The sequence below is a fragment of the Dermacentor albipictus genome, chromosome 1 (assembly GCF_038994185.2).
Source record: "Dermacentor albipictus isolate Rhodes 1998 colony chromosome 1, USDA_Dalb.pri_finalv2, whole genome shotgun sequence".
NCBI lineage: Eukaryota > Metazoa > Arthropoda > Arachnida > Ixodida > Ixodidae > Dermacentor > Dermacentor albipictus.
Window position 1 is genome coordinate 164,487,412 of NC_091821.1, and position 16,141 is coordinate 164,503,552.

At 45.6% G+C, this 16,141-nt stretch overlaps 1 protein-coding gene and 1 long non-coding RNA gene across 10 annotated transcripts in view; one reads left to right on the forward strand and one right to left on the reverse strand.

Moving 5' to 3' along the window:
- Positions 1-16,141, reverse strand: part of LOC135911392 (MAM and LDL-receptor class A domain-containing protein 1-like) — a 265,122-nt gene that overhangs the window by 47,834 nt on the left and 201,147 nt on the right. For all 9 annotated transcript variants that reach the window (XM_070528718.1, XM_070528725.1, XM_070528726.1 and 6 more), the window contains 6 exons: positions 11,815-16,055; positions 10,332-10,516; positions 4,541-4,704; positions 3,496-3,745; positions 2,823-3,006; positions 1,883-2,133 (listed from right to left, as the gene is read on the reverse strand). In XM_070528718.1, the coding sequence (XP_070384819.1) occupies positions 1,883-2,133; positions 2,823-3,006; positions 3,496-3,745; positions 4,541-4,704; positions 10,332-10,516; positions 11,815-16,055 (5,275 nt within the window). The remainder of the gene's footprint in view (positions 1-1,882; positions 2,134-2,822; positions 3,007-3,495; positions 3,746-4,540; positions 4,705-10,331; positions 10,517-11,814; positions 16,056-16,141) is intronic.
- LOC135911398 (uncharacterized) overlaps positions 1-16,141 on the forward strand; it is a 54,176-nt gene that overhangs the window by 16,124 nt on the left and 21,911 nt on the right. The gene's annotated exons all lie outside the window — the stretch shown is intronic.

The window sequence follows — 16,141 nt, forward strand, 5'->3', positions numbered from 1 at the left end:
TCACATGTATGCCAGGTTGCATATTGCGTCAACAGAAAGATTTTTTATTATTATTATGTTTTGCCACACACGCGCACTGGGGTATTTCTGGGATTTAATTATATGTGGCCTTTGTGGAATAAAGATCAGTTGCAAGTCTGCGCCTGCGCTTTTGTGCTCTCTCTGAGATGGTTTATTCGGACAGCTAAAAAGTATTTGCTAATATGCGCCAACTCGCCACACAAGTTATTTTAAACAACATAAATTACGGGCCGTTAATACCGATTCTCATTTTTCGTTAACTTCATGATATTTACAGTTCGCACGTGCCATAAAGAATTATTAGAGAAAATGTGCTCGGCATAAGCGCTTACTTATAGCCAGTGTAGTTCTCTCGCGAAAACGCAGATGCCGTCGCTGACACTGTTGGTAACTGAGCGAGTTTATGCTGCTTCACTGACTGCACTCTCTTGTTTCCCGTTTGACGAAGAGGTAAACAGCGCTTCTCTGGAATTAAGCAATCTCTCAGCATAACGATACGTACAACCCCACCCGTCTACGTAGCGAATGCGACTGGCACCCTTCGGGAACGGTGACGTACAGATGTTGGCGCAGCGCTGTGTCGCCGCTTGCGGCTTATTGTGTTAGCGCCGTGCGAAGTCTATATCAAATCGCTATAGGGTCATAACTGAACTATAAAAGCAGTTTCCTTCGTTGTAACTGCTGATTTCTAAGTTCAGGTCCAGCGGTAGCGGGTGGACGAACTCGACGGGGCCAGGCCTAAACCAACCTTCGCTAAACAGGATCAAGATTGGCTGAAACTTCATGTGCACGGCTTGAGAGGACTGAAGCTTGAGCATTTAAAATTCGAAGGCATGTTTCGACTCATTTTTAGCGCGGTTAATTCTATACACAAGCGAAGACGCTGCGGCTATCGCGTTGTAGGTTCGGCAGCCGATCCCGTGGGATTCGGTCGAGCGATCATGATCGAAACGATGATTATGTCGATGCCATCGTCAAGGAATCCCATTGCGCTACGACACCTCGCGCTCGTCCGTTGCGTAGTTCTCGGCCTATTATGATGAAATTGTCTAAGCGACACACTGTATTGAATAGTCTGCCAGTAGTTGGCGTCAGCGTCTTGTCGGTCTTGTATCGACCCAGTGCTACCGCGCTTTAAACGAGTACGTGAAGTCAGGCACGCGCTGCCACCTCCATTAAGAGAGGGCCGACGCTGCAGGAAGACTTCGTCTGCAACGTAATGTTTTTGAAGTGTCGCCCGAGTGCAACGCAGGGGTTTATCGATAAATTTGCTAGCTTTCAATGCAAGGCGCCACAGTGCCACAGTGCCACAGTGGTCCACAGTGCAGGCCGGACGAAGCCCTGGCTGCTTTCTGTTTTAAAGTGAAGTTGCAGTCTTACGCTGCCCCCATTTTCGGCACCGCACCGATGTAGAGCTATATACCAGCGGAGTTCCAACGCGGTACATGGCACGAGTGTTTGCTGCAGTGCGCGTCCATGCCCTCTTTCCGGTATCAGGCCGTTGCGCGGGCGCGCGCCCCTTCCACCACGCTTCGCGACTCATTCGCTAGTGCAAGGCGCATGCGCCGTGGCACCATGAAAGAGGCGGATTGCTGATTCGTCCAAAAAAGTAAGCTAAAAATGAAACCTCTTATCTCATGATCCCTTATCCCACCCACTTTAAGCTCATCTCCTTATGCCGAATGGTCTCGCGATACCGCGCAGATGAAATTGATTTCACGTTCAGCTCCGCGTGACCGCAAATATGACTATGGACAAAAAAAGAATCCAAGAGAGTTAGCAAGAACATACAACTCTCAGCACCATAAAATGCAGTACAGTTCTTTATCAGCATTCACTCGAACGAAAGCATCTACCAGACCTTGGCTGCTTGATGTGGAGTGATCGGTCATGGGTAAGTTGCTCTCTGCCACAGGAGCGATCCTTCTTGACCATCGTAGCTCAGCATATCTGGCTGCGTCGTTTGCCCAATCTTCACAGTGAACATCTTCAAAGGAGCACTTACTCCTCATTGAGGAACATGCCACGGTTGTCTCGTCACTACCATCCTCACAGTCCCAAGTTTGATCACAAAGCTGACTTCTTTCAATGCACCAGTTGTCCTTGATGCATCTGCAACAAGAACGAACACGTCACCAAAATTGAAACTTCATTTTATTCACAGTAAATAAACAAAAGGAGTGTAGTTTTTCTGCAAGAATCAGACGCAACATCCTGCAGCCCAGTCAACATGCTGCCTTCTACCTACATGTTTTTTTTTTCCTAGCCTTTGATAAATTGCTTCATGCATCAGTGATCTCGCATAAAAGCTCCTCTATGGCATGTCATTAAATATTCTTCGAGTATCATTTGTTTACTGCGCTCGCCGATTTTGGTATGGTCACGTGATCCCGCGCTCGGTGATCACGTAACAATAACGTAATCAGTTGCAAGTATGCGCCTGTCCGTGTCTTATTTCTTGTGCATAAACCATTTCTAAAAAAATCACGTAACACTGTAGGCTCAGCATGAGGTCTTGGAAAGCCCAGAAAGTTTATGCAGGTACAGACTGATACACACCGTATGAGTGGCTATTAGGAAGGCTAACATACATTGTAAGTAGAATGCAATTCCAGCTCAGTGTATTGCATTGCATTTTCAATTACTGTGCAGAGGACAGAGGAAATGCAGCATTAGGGTTCTGTCAAACGGGCCAGCTTTCCAGAAGGGTCCACTTGAGGGATGCCAAAGCCAACAGAAAGAGAATGAACAACAGAAAAAGAGAGAGCAACACTGTTTACTAGTGAGAATAATTAGGTCACCTGAACTTATCTTCAGGGCAAGTGGAGCCTCGATCTGTTGGTGGATCACAGGAGAGAAAGTTTAGTTCGTCGAGAGCTTGAACAAGCCGCTCGTTTCTGCCCCTCCAAGCACGCCACGCAAGATGAGCGCCTCGAACGATTCCGAGTGGCACCTTCACTTGCATCCACTCCTTCGGGCGCATACCTGTTTCAACATAGAAGTGTTTAACTATGAAAACAAGCTAATAACCTTCGTAGAGCAATGCCAGTGTGCATTTGTAATGTAAATATTTGTAGTCAGCGCCAGAGAAAAGCAGAGGTTGAAAGGGCCACTAGCACTTTGTGTGTAATAGTAGTCACACCGCAGTCATGTACGCTTAACAGGAACGACGCTATGAAACGTATTGCTTTAATAGCGGTTTCTCTAGCATGCCACACTGTGCAAGTTCATCAACACAATGAACTGCTAGTATGAAAATTCAACATTGGCTTAAATACGTTGTAACCTTAGTGGTTGTTGTAACGATGCAGTGGAAAGTATAGGGGGCGAAGACATTAAATTTCGCTATATACTGATGACCCTCCACACTGCCATTGTTAGATCTGCCAACTATGTGCTGCCCTGCGCGACCCGCGGTTATATGCACTCTTTTTTTTAGATCCCGACATTGCTGGTACGTGGGAGTGTGCTTACGGAAGGCGGTCCATAATGGCCTCTCGTGGACACCATGCCCGGGTGTGTAGAGTAGCAGCTGGAGGGCACAGCCATCGGAGCAGTAGTACCATGCGTGGAGACGGCAGGTGCCCGCCGTGCGCGACAGTGGATGCGGGGAGTACAGCTGACTGGCGTCTGTCGTCCTGCCGTACGCCGAATTAGCCAGAACGTACCAACCCTGCTCGGTGCCTTCCGAATGATCCATCTCAGGCCGCATAGCGAGGTTTGCCTGTCGGTAGAAATCATGAAAAAGCATTAGTGCTAGCACGCTTTAAGTGGTTGAAGCTAGCTGCAATCGTCCGAAACGTAAAAAAAAAGCTATTTGTTGAGTCTTTCAAATATAATATGCCATGCACCCCTGTTCGCGAAAAATGTGCTCTTTTTCTTCTTATTTTTTCGCAGACTTTCGCTGTTAGGTGCGAACACTTCCAGTTGTTGCTCTGATTTCACGGCTGATTCTTATGTCTAATATTTTAGGTAAGAAAGGAAACGAAGAAGTAGTACAACCCCACTTAAAATGTGACAAAACCACTAACCCCTGGATAATTTATTTTGCGACTTATGGTATTATAAATTATTAGTAATGTAAAGAAAACCAAAGAGTGATATTGAGCGATAAGTTATCCCGCATTCTTTAATAGACAGCAGTAACGCAGTCGTGGTGCCATGGTGCGTCTCGGAGGCAGCCGTGCATTCAAGCTAGACGAAGTATAAGCTTCTTGAAACAGAGAAGGCCTACTACACAGTGGTTTCACGTACGATTTCCCCGAGTAAGGAATTAAGCTAATTGAGTGGAAGGAACAAATCGACCATGGTAATTTCCACGGCGAACGACAATATGCCATGCAGCACTTTACCGTAGACAAACATGTCTTGACCTGCGTAAGTGTCATTATGGTTTACACAGTATTTAGCAAAACCTTCGCTCAAGGATTCCAAATGCACCATCTACTGAGGTATTGCATACCGAAATCGCCAACTAATAAAGAACCGAAGGCGACCCGTGAAATATGAGGGACCTTACCCTGTCAGACTGGTCATTGGCCTGAATTAGCTTCCATGTGAATTCGTTTTCCAGCGAATAGGTCGTGAACCGTCCAGTCGCAGGAGCGGGAACCAACAGCGAAGCGTTGTTTGTCACGGCCCACCCGCAAAGATAAGCATTCTCGAAGTCACAGCTCGGTTGCACTGAAATTGTTAGATCAGTTAGCGCGACAGACTTTACGCGTCGCAGGAAATATAATTTGACGTAACAACATGAATTCCATGTACATTGTGAATGCAGTCAAATAAATATGGGAGTTTCTCTGCTGAGGAGGATAAGTAGTTGGCACGTCCCAGGAGTGAATGCCGGCTAACCTCTTCACCATGCTAAACAGGAACAAGATCAAAAGCAAGGATTAACGTCGGGTGGGAGTGGCACGCCACAGAATAGAAGGACGTATCACATACGACGCGCCGCAAGGCCTTTTTAAAGAAAACTGCGAGACTGTTCCTACTTTGCGGTGAACGAGATTCACTGGCGTCGTTGCGTTTCGAGTGACGCAGGTGTACAAAGGCGTTTTCATAAAATCTCATTTCGCCTTGTTAACAGCTTTTGAGTACTCACGAAGAACATTGGGAGAGCCCGAGTGGCCCCCAGAAAATCTCCTAAAAACGCATGGGAAACGCTAAGAGACGCCCCTCCCTTCCCAAAAAATAAAGAAATCTGAAAAAGCCGTACACTTACATGCAGCAAAAGACACGTACTATTAGTAGCGTTATCGATTTGCAAACAGGACATGCCGACACGTCCGGTTAGCGAGCCCTGTGTGAAATGGCCTTTAGTGAACAGCATCTGATGCTTCATCAACCCCATATTGGGTGTATGCCAATCCTACCGGTAAATCAAATCAAATCACCGCGTCACGATCAACGTACAGCGCCTGGCTGTGGATTGTACACTTGAAAATGGCGCAGGACATTAGCTCGACAGATAACTGCCGGCGTTTCCAGCACCCAATGCAAGTGTCTTTTCTGTTAGCGCTCAGAAAGTGGCTGTGGCCCAGTGGTTTGAATGGTAGGCTTTAAAATGAAAGATCGTTCGTTCAACCTCAGGTCGAATATCATTTACATACGTTCGTCTTCGATGTCAGAATTTCAAACATGCTTAGTTAAGCGCCTCTGAATAATCCGTAAAGTGGATCTCAAAATTACGAATGCCTGGTTCAACGCGAGCGTGACAGTGAGGGCCAGAGTTCACAAAAACGTCCTTACGCCAAAACTATTCGTGAATATTCCAGCCAATCACAGGGTTGGCCATATTGTAATTACTGAAGGCGGCCGGCAATTGTCGAAGAGCATTTCCGAACACAACGCTTGCTGAATTCGGTCATTGGTCTGCTTGTCCTTAGTGTGGAGGGCCTTATGGTACTCCCGGTGCGCGGGAGCTGTGTAGTGCGAGGACGAGAAATATCGTCAATTACCCCATGGTGTACGACAGTTTTCAGTCTTTTGAGTGCTGGGGACTCAATACGACAGACAGTCGACAGACACAATAAGACAGGACGAACGTAGCGTTCGCCCTGTCTTCTTCTACCTCGGCGTTTAGTCCCTAGCGCAGTTTAAGATCATATTATACGTCCAGTATACGGATTCGCTGGAATTTTCTTTTACGATTCTAGCGTAGGAGCTTTTCGTGAATATGGTCCTAGAAATTTTAGTACACGAGTAATATTACCTTAAAAGTTATAAGGTGTTACGTGCCAAAAACTTGACGTTATTATGGGACACGCCGTAGTGGGGGACTCCGGAATAATTTCGACCAGCTGAGGTTCTTTCGAGTGCACCAAATACACGGTACACTGTCGTTCTTACATTTCGCCCACATCGAAATGCGACCGCTATGGCAGGTATTTGATCCCACCCTCTCGAGCTTAGCAGCGCAATGCCATAGCCACAACGCCACCACGGCATGGAGAGCAAAATTAAATACACTACTAATTGCCTTAACACCACAAAAGGGGTGTGTAAGCTGCAACAATTCTAAATTAATCATTGTAGTCTCGGAAAAAATAGTTTTGTCAATTTTCATTCAACTGTAGCGACATGCGATGATGTGAAATCTGCCTGTATTTCAGATTCTGTATGTAATAACCCATGACGTCTCACAGCAATTGTGGAGATGTGCGACTCTCACGCGTCCCCTGATACGTTGTTTTCCCGCATAGCTCCCATCTCCTGTAATCCGGCTTCGCCGCATGGCCTGGAGCCCGCGGCTGTCGGTGTGGTTGAAGCGCAGTACGAGAGTTGGCGCGAGTGTTGCGCTGCTAACGCCGCCTCACGGCAGGGTTACTTGGGCGGGGAAAGGAGAAGGCGCTTCCTCTTTGGCTGCAGGTCGTTAAGCGGCGCGGACGTTCCGCGCGTGCGCCGATCCATGCTTCTGCGAGACCGTCTCGTGAGGCCTCGTGCGAACGCGCCACCGTTCGCGTGACTGTACGCGCGAACGACCAGGAGTTGAGATCCAGCCTGGGGCGAACATATTCGCTCGTTATCCGGTCGCGGTGAGTCGGACTTCTTAGATATGTCGCGCACCCATCGGCATGTTTTGTGGATAGTAACTCGGCTAGCAGGCATTGATCTATGAAAGGTGCAATAAATGCCCTTGTGATTGTTTGCACTGCTGTGTTGTCGTTCCTTTGTCCCAAGAGCACGGATGAGAATCCCACACAATATATTATGAATGTCGAAGCTCGAGTGGTAAATTCTGAACCTTAGCTTACATAATCGCAGAACAGCGGTGAATAGCACGACCTATGGGGATAAATTGGCCTGTGCGCGTAAAAATGTGATTTTGTCGATTAGCTTCCCGTTTTCAAAGCTAATAATAAGAGATGTCTCGCCCTGAAGCACAGAGAGTGCTCTTCATAAGTCAAGTCGTGATATACGAAGGTCCCGTCAAGCACACGTGTTCGGAGCTTGCTCACATGTATAAATGGGAGAAGACGAAAGTAAAACTAATTTGCCGGTCGCTGAGGCCTAATTTGATAGGAATGCTGCCTCGAGCAATAAATAAGGAGCGCTAGCTACACGGCTCAGCCAAACATATTATAGTAGTCCCAAGCAGGCAGTTCAACGCAGACTTGTGCTTAATAAAGACATGCAAATTATTGCTTGTAATCAATTACATTATATCCAATTATATAGTAGCTCCAGGCAGGCAGTTCAAACCGGATTTGTGTGTTTTACGAAATGCATATAATTCATTGCCTGTAATAGGTTACATATTTTGTAGTTCAGCGATTGACTGAATATTTTTTTTACTCGGTAACGCTCACTGTAATTAACTTACTTTTTTTCAGTAACCATTTACATGTAACTACTTATTTTATTGACGAGACAAGCTGTAACAAGTGACGCAGCCTTCAGCGCTTGAATTTGGCGCGGACTACAGTAGAACGCCCGCGGTCGTGCCGCGCAGCAGCCTCGTGGTTACGCATGCTTAGGCAGGCAAACCGGAGTGCTCAGTGTTTGTGTGCGCATGTTAACGTTCCGCCAGATGTTGACCGACGAATTGGACCGCTGCTGGCATATGGCTCGCTCGATAGCTACTTCAAATGCCTACTGCCAGGAACCCACCTACGGACGATTTTTTTTCCTTTTCGCATTCCTTTAGCCCTATCGGGAGTGCTTTTCTGGAACCCAGCAAGAATGACGCGCTGAGTTTCAAAAAGAACCCAAACGTGATCATTGAGCAATCATACTCATGTCTGCAAGGTGTTTGTAAGTTACACCACCCTTCCCTCCTAAACGTAGATCAAAGGAATTTTCTGTGTCGCTGCCGATGTTTTTTAGGAAAACAAGACAAGATGACCAACGAAAAATTTTGGAAATCAGTTGTTATTTAAGAGAAACAACCTGTGAGTGGCTGCAGAGGGTGTCCTGAAAGAGCCAGGCCCAGCTCGTTCGGCTTACTCTATTTTTTCTACAAATAAAGGCTGGGAGTAAAGTAAAGTAAAAGCAATCAATTACATTTTAATAATTGATGAATTACTCTTGTGGGACAGTAATTGGTCGCAATCATGAATTACGTTACCGGCTGAAGTAATCATTATTGAAATCGTTCGCTTTCTTTTTTTCTTCTTCTATATGTATATGCTTGGTCCAAACTAATACCTGGGGCCCAAGTTCACAAAGCTCTTGTTCGTATGTGTTTGCCATTTGCCGACAGCCTTCGCTATATGTCCAAAATCACAATTCGCTGGAATGTTGTTTAGCAACTGTTCTAGAGTAAGAACTTTCTTTAGATTACTGGCCATGAAAACTGCAGGGGAAAACGTTGATTTTAGATCAGCTTCTAGTCATGCGATGAATAATTGGGCTTATAGAGAGACATTTGCTCTGCCTGAGTACCATACAAATTTTCCAAGGCAAGTAAGCAAACTCGTTACTTCAATTAGGCGCTCAACAAACCATTTCTGTACTTCAGGGACCATATTCACAGATTTCGTACGCTGGAAAGGTTCGGAAAAACATCATTAATAACGAAAGCAGCCAGTCAATGGCAAACGGTTCGCATAAACGAAAATATTTATGAATTCGGCACGAGGTTCTCTGACTACTGATTTTCTGGGGCTCTGTGGCCACCCTTTTTGGAAGAGCTTTTCTGCATTGGCCAACCAGCCCGCCCCTCATGATGGCGATTGGCATGATAACGAAACGACCGCCGTAGCCATGGCCAATCGCGGACGGCGTTTATAGCAGGGTGCAGGGTATTTTCTGAGTGCGGTCACTGGGCTCGTATTCACGAAAGCTCATTACGCTGGAAATACTCTTCAAAACACATTCCATCTGATCGCAAGATTAGACATATTATTAGGAGGTTGCCGGCCAATAGCAAACACTTACGAATGAAAAGCATGGTGATTTCGGCAACTGTTGTTATTCGTGTACTATATGTCTCAACACTTCAAGTAGTTGCGAGTCTACAAGCTCAACAAAACCCCGCTGCCGCAAAGTAATAATGTTTTCACAAACTTCAATACTTGCTACAATAGCAGAATTCGCATTTATTTGTTGTTTTATTCTTTTAAAAAATGGCCACGTCACCGTATTCTAAACAAATTAGAAAACCTGGACTAGCTTTTCAAGAAATTGGTCACTGGTTCGAGAAAATGATCGCACTCCTGTCCCACATTACACTCGTATTTTAAAGAATTGTGCACATTCACGCGGTAATCGGTTTAGCGGAGGAAAGGCAAACGAAGCAAATTTGTTTTACTTAACCTTGGCGGCTGCCCATTTCCGTTGCCACGGACCTTTTCGACTGTTTGCAGCCCCTGCATTTGGGAAGCTGCCGTTGTCTCCTCAGCTGTCGCACGCGACGCAGACTGCCACAAAGTTGAGATGTTTAAACTTGGAAGCGGATATCCTTCCCCTGCACATCAGCGTCATGTGACTAAGGACGCAGAAAAGTTTTGCCTGGCAGCAACACAGAAGGAAGTCCCCAGGAAAGGCGGTTCTGAGGAACAACACTATGGAGAAATGCCGGTCCATGGCTGAAGGCCATGAAGGGACACTTTTTTGTCTAGTACTCTTGTTTAATGCGTTGCTTCTTAACTGAAAGCCACGTAACATATACGGTGCCGAATTAATAAAACGCCTCGTAAGTTTTGCTTGCCATTGGCCGACCGCCTTCGCTAATAATAAGTTTAACCCCGCGATTGGGTGGCATTTGCTCTTATGGCCTAATGTAACGAACTTTTTTGCGAATACGGGCTCAAATAATTAAGTTAATGCAACCTTAAGTGATGTTACAAAGCTAAAAATGCACGTACCACAATTTGTTTCGTCGCTGCCGTCAGTGCAATCCTTGCGGAAGTCGCACACACGGTCAGAAGGCAGACATACGCCATCGGAGAGGCAGGCAAACTCTTGCTGGTCACAGTGTCCTGATTTCGGATTAGCTGTTGTAGAGGAGCTAGAGGCACTTGATTCATCCGCGAGACTTTTCATTGTAAACCTTAAAGAAATTCATCGTCATTATAGCATATTCTCATAAACACTATTTTCAGTGTTCAGTGAGCTACAAAACAAAGCTTGAGCCAAGATTCAAGAACAAAACATCTGCATCGTTACTTCCCTTGCATTACACTGTATTTCTGGCATGTCGAGAATGGAGGTAAAGAAATTAAATTATCACATCTTCGACAATTCCCAATAGTTCCAGGTCTAACTATATGAAAAAATATTTGTCTTCACACCGACAGCCAATCAGCGAGCCTAAACTTTCCTTAAACACGGCTAAAGTGTTTTGTACTTAACTCAAGAATACAGAAGAACTTGAAAAGACAATTAATGCCAGAAATATATTGTCATCTTTTCTGTGTTCACAGTGTTTAAACAATTGCACATCCGTACTCTGAATTTCGATGTTATCTTTGAGTCATGTTATCTTTGCGTCTATGTTTTCGTAATCCGCAATCTTACGTTTTATTGTCTTTGTTTTCTAAAATGTCACATCTTTAAAACTAAAGTTGTGTTCGATACAGTGCTCAGTGATTGAAGCGCAATATTCGGAGCATGTGAGTGCCGGCACGTTTTAAGCGACCAGTAGACACTGGGGACACCAAGCTGATGCATTTTTGTATCACACGAAAGCGAAAGCCTTAAAGGTCACACGTTTTATCACTAGCGATGCATAATTTTCGCGATTTACACCTAAACGTGTCCTTCTTTGAGCAGGGTTCGCCAGAGAAATTATTATCTTTAAGGTAGCCGCAATCTACAAATGCATGCGTTGTGACTGCATTCGGCCACTCAGTGATAACCCAGGGATCGCCGCTAGTTTAAAAAGCCCCGGTCAGTATGCGGTCCGAGTATGGCGTATGAATCTCTGAATAGTGTACATGCCTTTTAGCCAGTTCTATCAGCGTTATGGGACGCATATGTATCACATTTGCTTTATTATTACATAACCTGTATATAGACTCAAAATCAGCCCATGCAAATTCACGTATTGTGCGAACACTGTGATGTTTATAGAGGTGCCCATTTTGACATTTTATAGATCACCTGGTCTCTGCCATAAAAATAATAATTTAGCTTAAGTCATTCTAATTTGAGGTATAGAGTCTTGCGATGACTCAATTTAAATAGTAGCAGGATCCAACAATATGTACGGACGACGCCGGTTATCCTGTTACAGCATGTATAACATGACGCTTTGCACTGAAGTTCTGTGTATTGCGCTTGCAAATGTTGTTCCCTTTATTTTCCTATCAAGTTTGAAACATAGAAGAAACTCTAATGAAAACCCACCTGCAGTCTTCGCTGAAGCTTATGTCATCAAGGGCTATGACGTCTTCTGGTCCTTTTCCAGAACGCACGGAAAACACAAGCTGTCGGTCTCTCCCTTCCGTCACGTCAACATGATGACGCTCCCAAAAGTCTCCTTTTGAACCCTCTTGGCGCCAGACTTCCTTCGCCGAGTTGCTGCTGTTCTTGAAATAACGTAAATAAAGGGTCAACAAATTTACTTGACGACCAAACATATACGAGTGGAAGGACACGCGGCAGCTGCCGGGTACTAGAGTGAGGGAAGACAGTGTGGCCATCTTGTTGAAACCGTGAAAGGCCCCACCAAACTCCACGTATACCCCAGACCTGTTGAATGTTGTGTGATCAAAAAGTGGTCCCGTGTCGTGGTTCTTTCGTAATGGGGACCTTCCACGTACAAACTGTAACGGGCCTTCGCTATCCTCTCTGTTTGGATCTTCAAATGCAAGAATGCCAGTGTTCTCATCCTCAAAAGTCACCCTTTGATTTCTGCATCCTACTTCATCGCTTCCATCACCACAGTCGTCATAAAGGTCACACGTCTTTTCATTAGCGATGCAGAATTTTCGCGATTTACACCTAAACGTGTCCTTCTTTGAGCAGGGTTCGCCAGAGAAATTATTATTTTTAGGGTAGCCGCAATCTACAAAATGTACTTCGTCCAACGCAAAGTGTAGCCCACCGCCTCTGGATGGCGAGTCAAGTTCAAAAGCGAGACGAAAGCGGCCGCTTCGGCGTCCAACACCAATTGACTCGAAAATCCAAGATTTAGCCAATTTATTGGATGTGCGCTCCCACAATAATATGTCTTCAGAACCATCAGAAATAACTAGTAGTCGCACATGTATGACAGGAATCGTGAGCCAATGATAAAATGATATTTTACAGTCGGGAGTAGACTGTTGGAAAGTTTCGGTGAGCATTCTTATTGGTTCGTCTATCTTGTCGCCATCATGGGCCATGTAGAAGAAGAGATAACTACCGGAAGAGCTATTTTTTGTTACGTCCAAAGCGGGGCTGCTTTTTATGCGCTCTCTTGCTTCCATGGCTGTCAAGGAACGCCAGCTCGCTCTTTCAGGCAAATTTGGGCTGCTCCAACCACAGTCCCCATGCTCAAAGCTGCATGAAGAAGGACATCGTGCTTCATCGCTGCCAAACGGACAATCTGGTTTGAAATCACAAACCAGTTCTTTCAAAACACAGCTGTTATCCTTACATCTGAATTCTGTTTCATCATTGCACTCATTTCCTGGTGAAACTGTCGGCACGACAGAAGACTGCGAGATGAAACAGTCTGGTGTGAACGAGACATCGTCAATTGCAATGCTGCCTTCGGGCCATCCATTCAGAACAACTTGAAAGTCACTTGGGCAAGACAAACTTGCATCAACTTTTCGCCACCCATAAACAGTGTCGTTGCCGCGGAGTTGATGTATTTTGTGAAGCTCATTCGATTGCAAGTCTAAAATATTGATGTCCAGTGCGGCGTTCTCAGAAATCACGTACCAAAAACGAAGCCTACAATTCCGCGTCGTTGTTCTTTTGAAATGAACACTTTTCAAACTGGAATGGCTTTTCTCACGGTTTTTATTTCTAAGGAACAGGAAATGCCCGGAGGAGTTACCAAGTGTGTGATCGAATGTAGGCTCATCGTAACCTGATAGTGTATCGCCGCTTGTGACGTGCCAGCGTGCATGGCCTTGATTGAGTTCTTCTGTCCAACCACACATCCCATTTTCGAAGTTGCACCTTTCTGGAAAACTGCTGCAGTCCAACTCGTCTGAACCATCCGGACAGTCTAAATTCCAATCGCAAAGCTGGGATCTGCTATAGCAAATGCCGCGAGGCTCTTTGCAAGACAGCTCACCTTTAGACTCGCAGTCGCTGCCAAGAGGAGACCGGTCACACTTAACTAAGCTGATTTCGTCCACAGCAATTGCCGTTTCTGGAGTAGACGGTGTGGCCTCAAGCTTTAACGACCATCCCCTGCGCACACGACGCCCAATTTCCACGGAAACTTTGTTCCACTTGTCGCTTTCAGAGGATCGCAGTGCTAGCAGGACTGTTTCTGACGATAAATTTTCTTCTAAAATACTTAGCGTCAAAATGTCCGTACCTGGGACCACGCTATTGGCATAATAAAACATTTCTAAGTAGCACGAACCACTGGAAGCGCCATGCGGAACCGATTTCAAAACAGCCTTACTAGAAACGACTCCCTCCCCCGCGGTAACGCCCATAAAGAATCCTTTGCCCGAAACGTCTGAACTTGGATCGGTACTATTGCGGCCAGCTTGAAGCCTTTCCCACAAGTACCTGCCAGAGCTCACATCTTGCCAGCCGCAGGGGCCACTGTCAAAGTTGCAGGTTGCACAGTTCTCCTCGTCAGCACCACCTTGACAATCTTCAACAAAATCACAGATTCGAGATAAAGAAATACATGTTCGTTCTGGGCAAGCAAATTCTTCAGAGCTGCATAAACTGTATGGTGCCTTTGTCGTCGTTTCTGATGCTAGTACAGGTAGGGATTCCAGAGATAAAACGGCACAGCCGTCTGTGAACGAAATGTCGTCAATAGCCCACGCTCCGTTCAGGTCGGTACCAGCAGTTGCCTCAATCAAAATTTGCATGGGGCCATCAAATTTTTTCAGAGAAATTATTTTCCGTTCGTAGTATTGCCCAAATACATTAGACGTTTTCCATACAATGCGCTTTTCTCCGAGAAGATCAAAACGAACGTACACTGCCAAGCTTCCGGCGCTGAGGCTATACAGCCTGTAGTCCAAGTGGGTGAATCTTGTTTGGTATGTATAGAAAAAACGTAAAGAGCACTCAGCATCTTTTGTCACAGCTATAATTGGACTAGAAAATATTCCACTTTTAAGTGATTGATCTGCAAACGACAATCGCAAGAAGTTTCCGTACAGTGAGTTCGTAGTGTGATCTCTGAGGTCGTCGTTAATGAGCATGCTTTCATCTCTTTCATTTAGACGCCTCCCCCAAGCTGCCCCTTCTACTTTCCAATCACAAACACCGTCTTCAAAATCGCAACGAGCAGGGAATGATGTGCATTTCACTCTGGGGCTCAACCACTCGTCGCTCAGGTCACCGCAATCGTCGTTAAAATCACATACGGTTTCTTTCGGGATACAGTTTCCATTGGCACAACTAAAAAAACGTGATGGACACTTTCCTGCTCCTGCTACCCATACAGCTTCGTTCCTGTTGCAGTGTGAGAACTTGAGATCGTCTATTAGAAACGTCTTGTCAAAGGACTTGAAGTTTCCCAGGAACTTAACTGAAAATCGCTCCGAAACTCTTCCTATCCGGGCCATCGCGTACTTCCACTTTTTCCGCTCGAGAGTTCCATTGTGTCCACTCGTTAAAAGTATCGTCGTGTCTTGTAGTCTTAGCTTAGAAAGGAACCCGTACGTCACCTTAATAATTGCGCGTTGTGATGTAAGAGTGGAGTAGTACCAAAATCCAAGCGTGCAGGTAGGAGATGCGTCAATGAGGTTTGGGCTAACGATTACAGCGGAGCGTTCGTTATCGTAGGCAGATTTAATTCTGAAGCGGAGAAAGCTACCATCTTTTGTGCCTGTGGTGTGGTCTTGTGTTGGCTCGGCTAAGCTGTTGTTCCTCGCCTGTTCAAGAGACCATTGCGCTCCCGTACCACTCACTTTCCAGTAACATGTGTCTTTAGATTCGAAGCTACACTCAGTACCGCAATACTGCTCATCTTCGCCATCAGCACAGTCATTTTCAAAGTTGCATATCCGATCACGTGTCAGGTGTTTTGTCTCGTTGTCACAGCTGAATTCAGGGTGATTTGTATCTTCCAAAGGCTTGCAGCGCCCAGTAACAACATTGAAATCATCTAATGCCAGGAGGGAAGAACTGAAAGCAGGAAAAGTCAGACTGAGGCCGATACGACACTTTTCCGCACTTGTTGAGATGTTTGTTTGAGCTTTCACCCATCGGCCGCTCACATCAGCAGTGGCCGAGTATTCAATAGCGTCGTCTCCTGATTCTGTTCTAAGAAACAGATTCAGCATGTGAGGCACAGATCCAACGTGGTAAGACCAGAAACTGAAGCAGATGTCACATTTTGACAGAAGAGGAGAAACAAGAGCAGATGGAAGATCGCTGCTGTTGAGGTTGTTCTTAATGGCCACGTAAGTGCCGAATGACTCACTGAATGTGTGGTCCACCTCTGGCCCAAACTGCACAAAAAAGACGAAGAAAAACTGTAAACATGCAACACATCGCAACAGGAAGCGCATTTATAGCCTTCTCAAAATAGGTATCG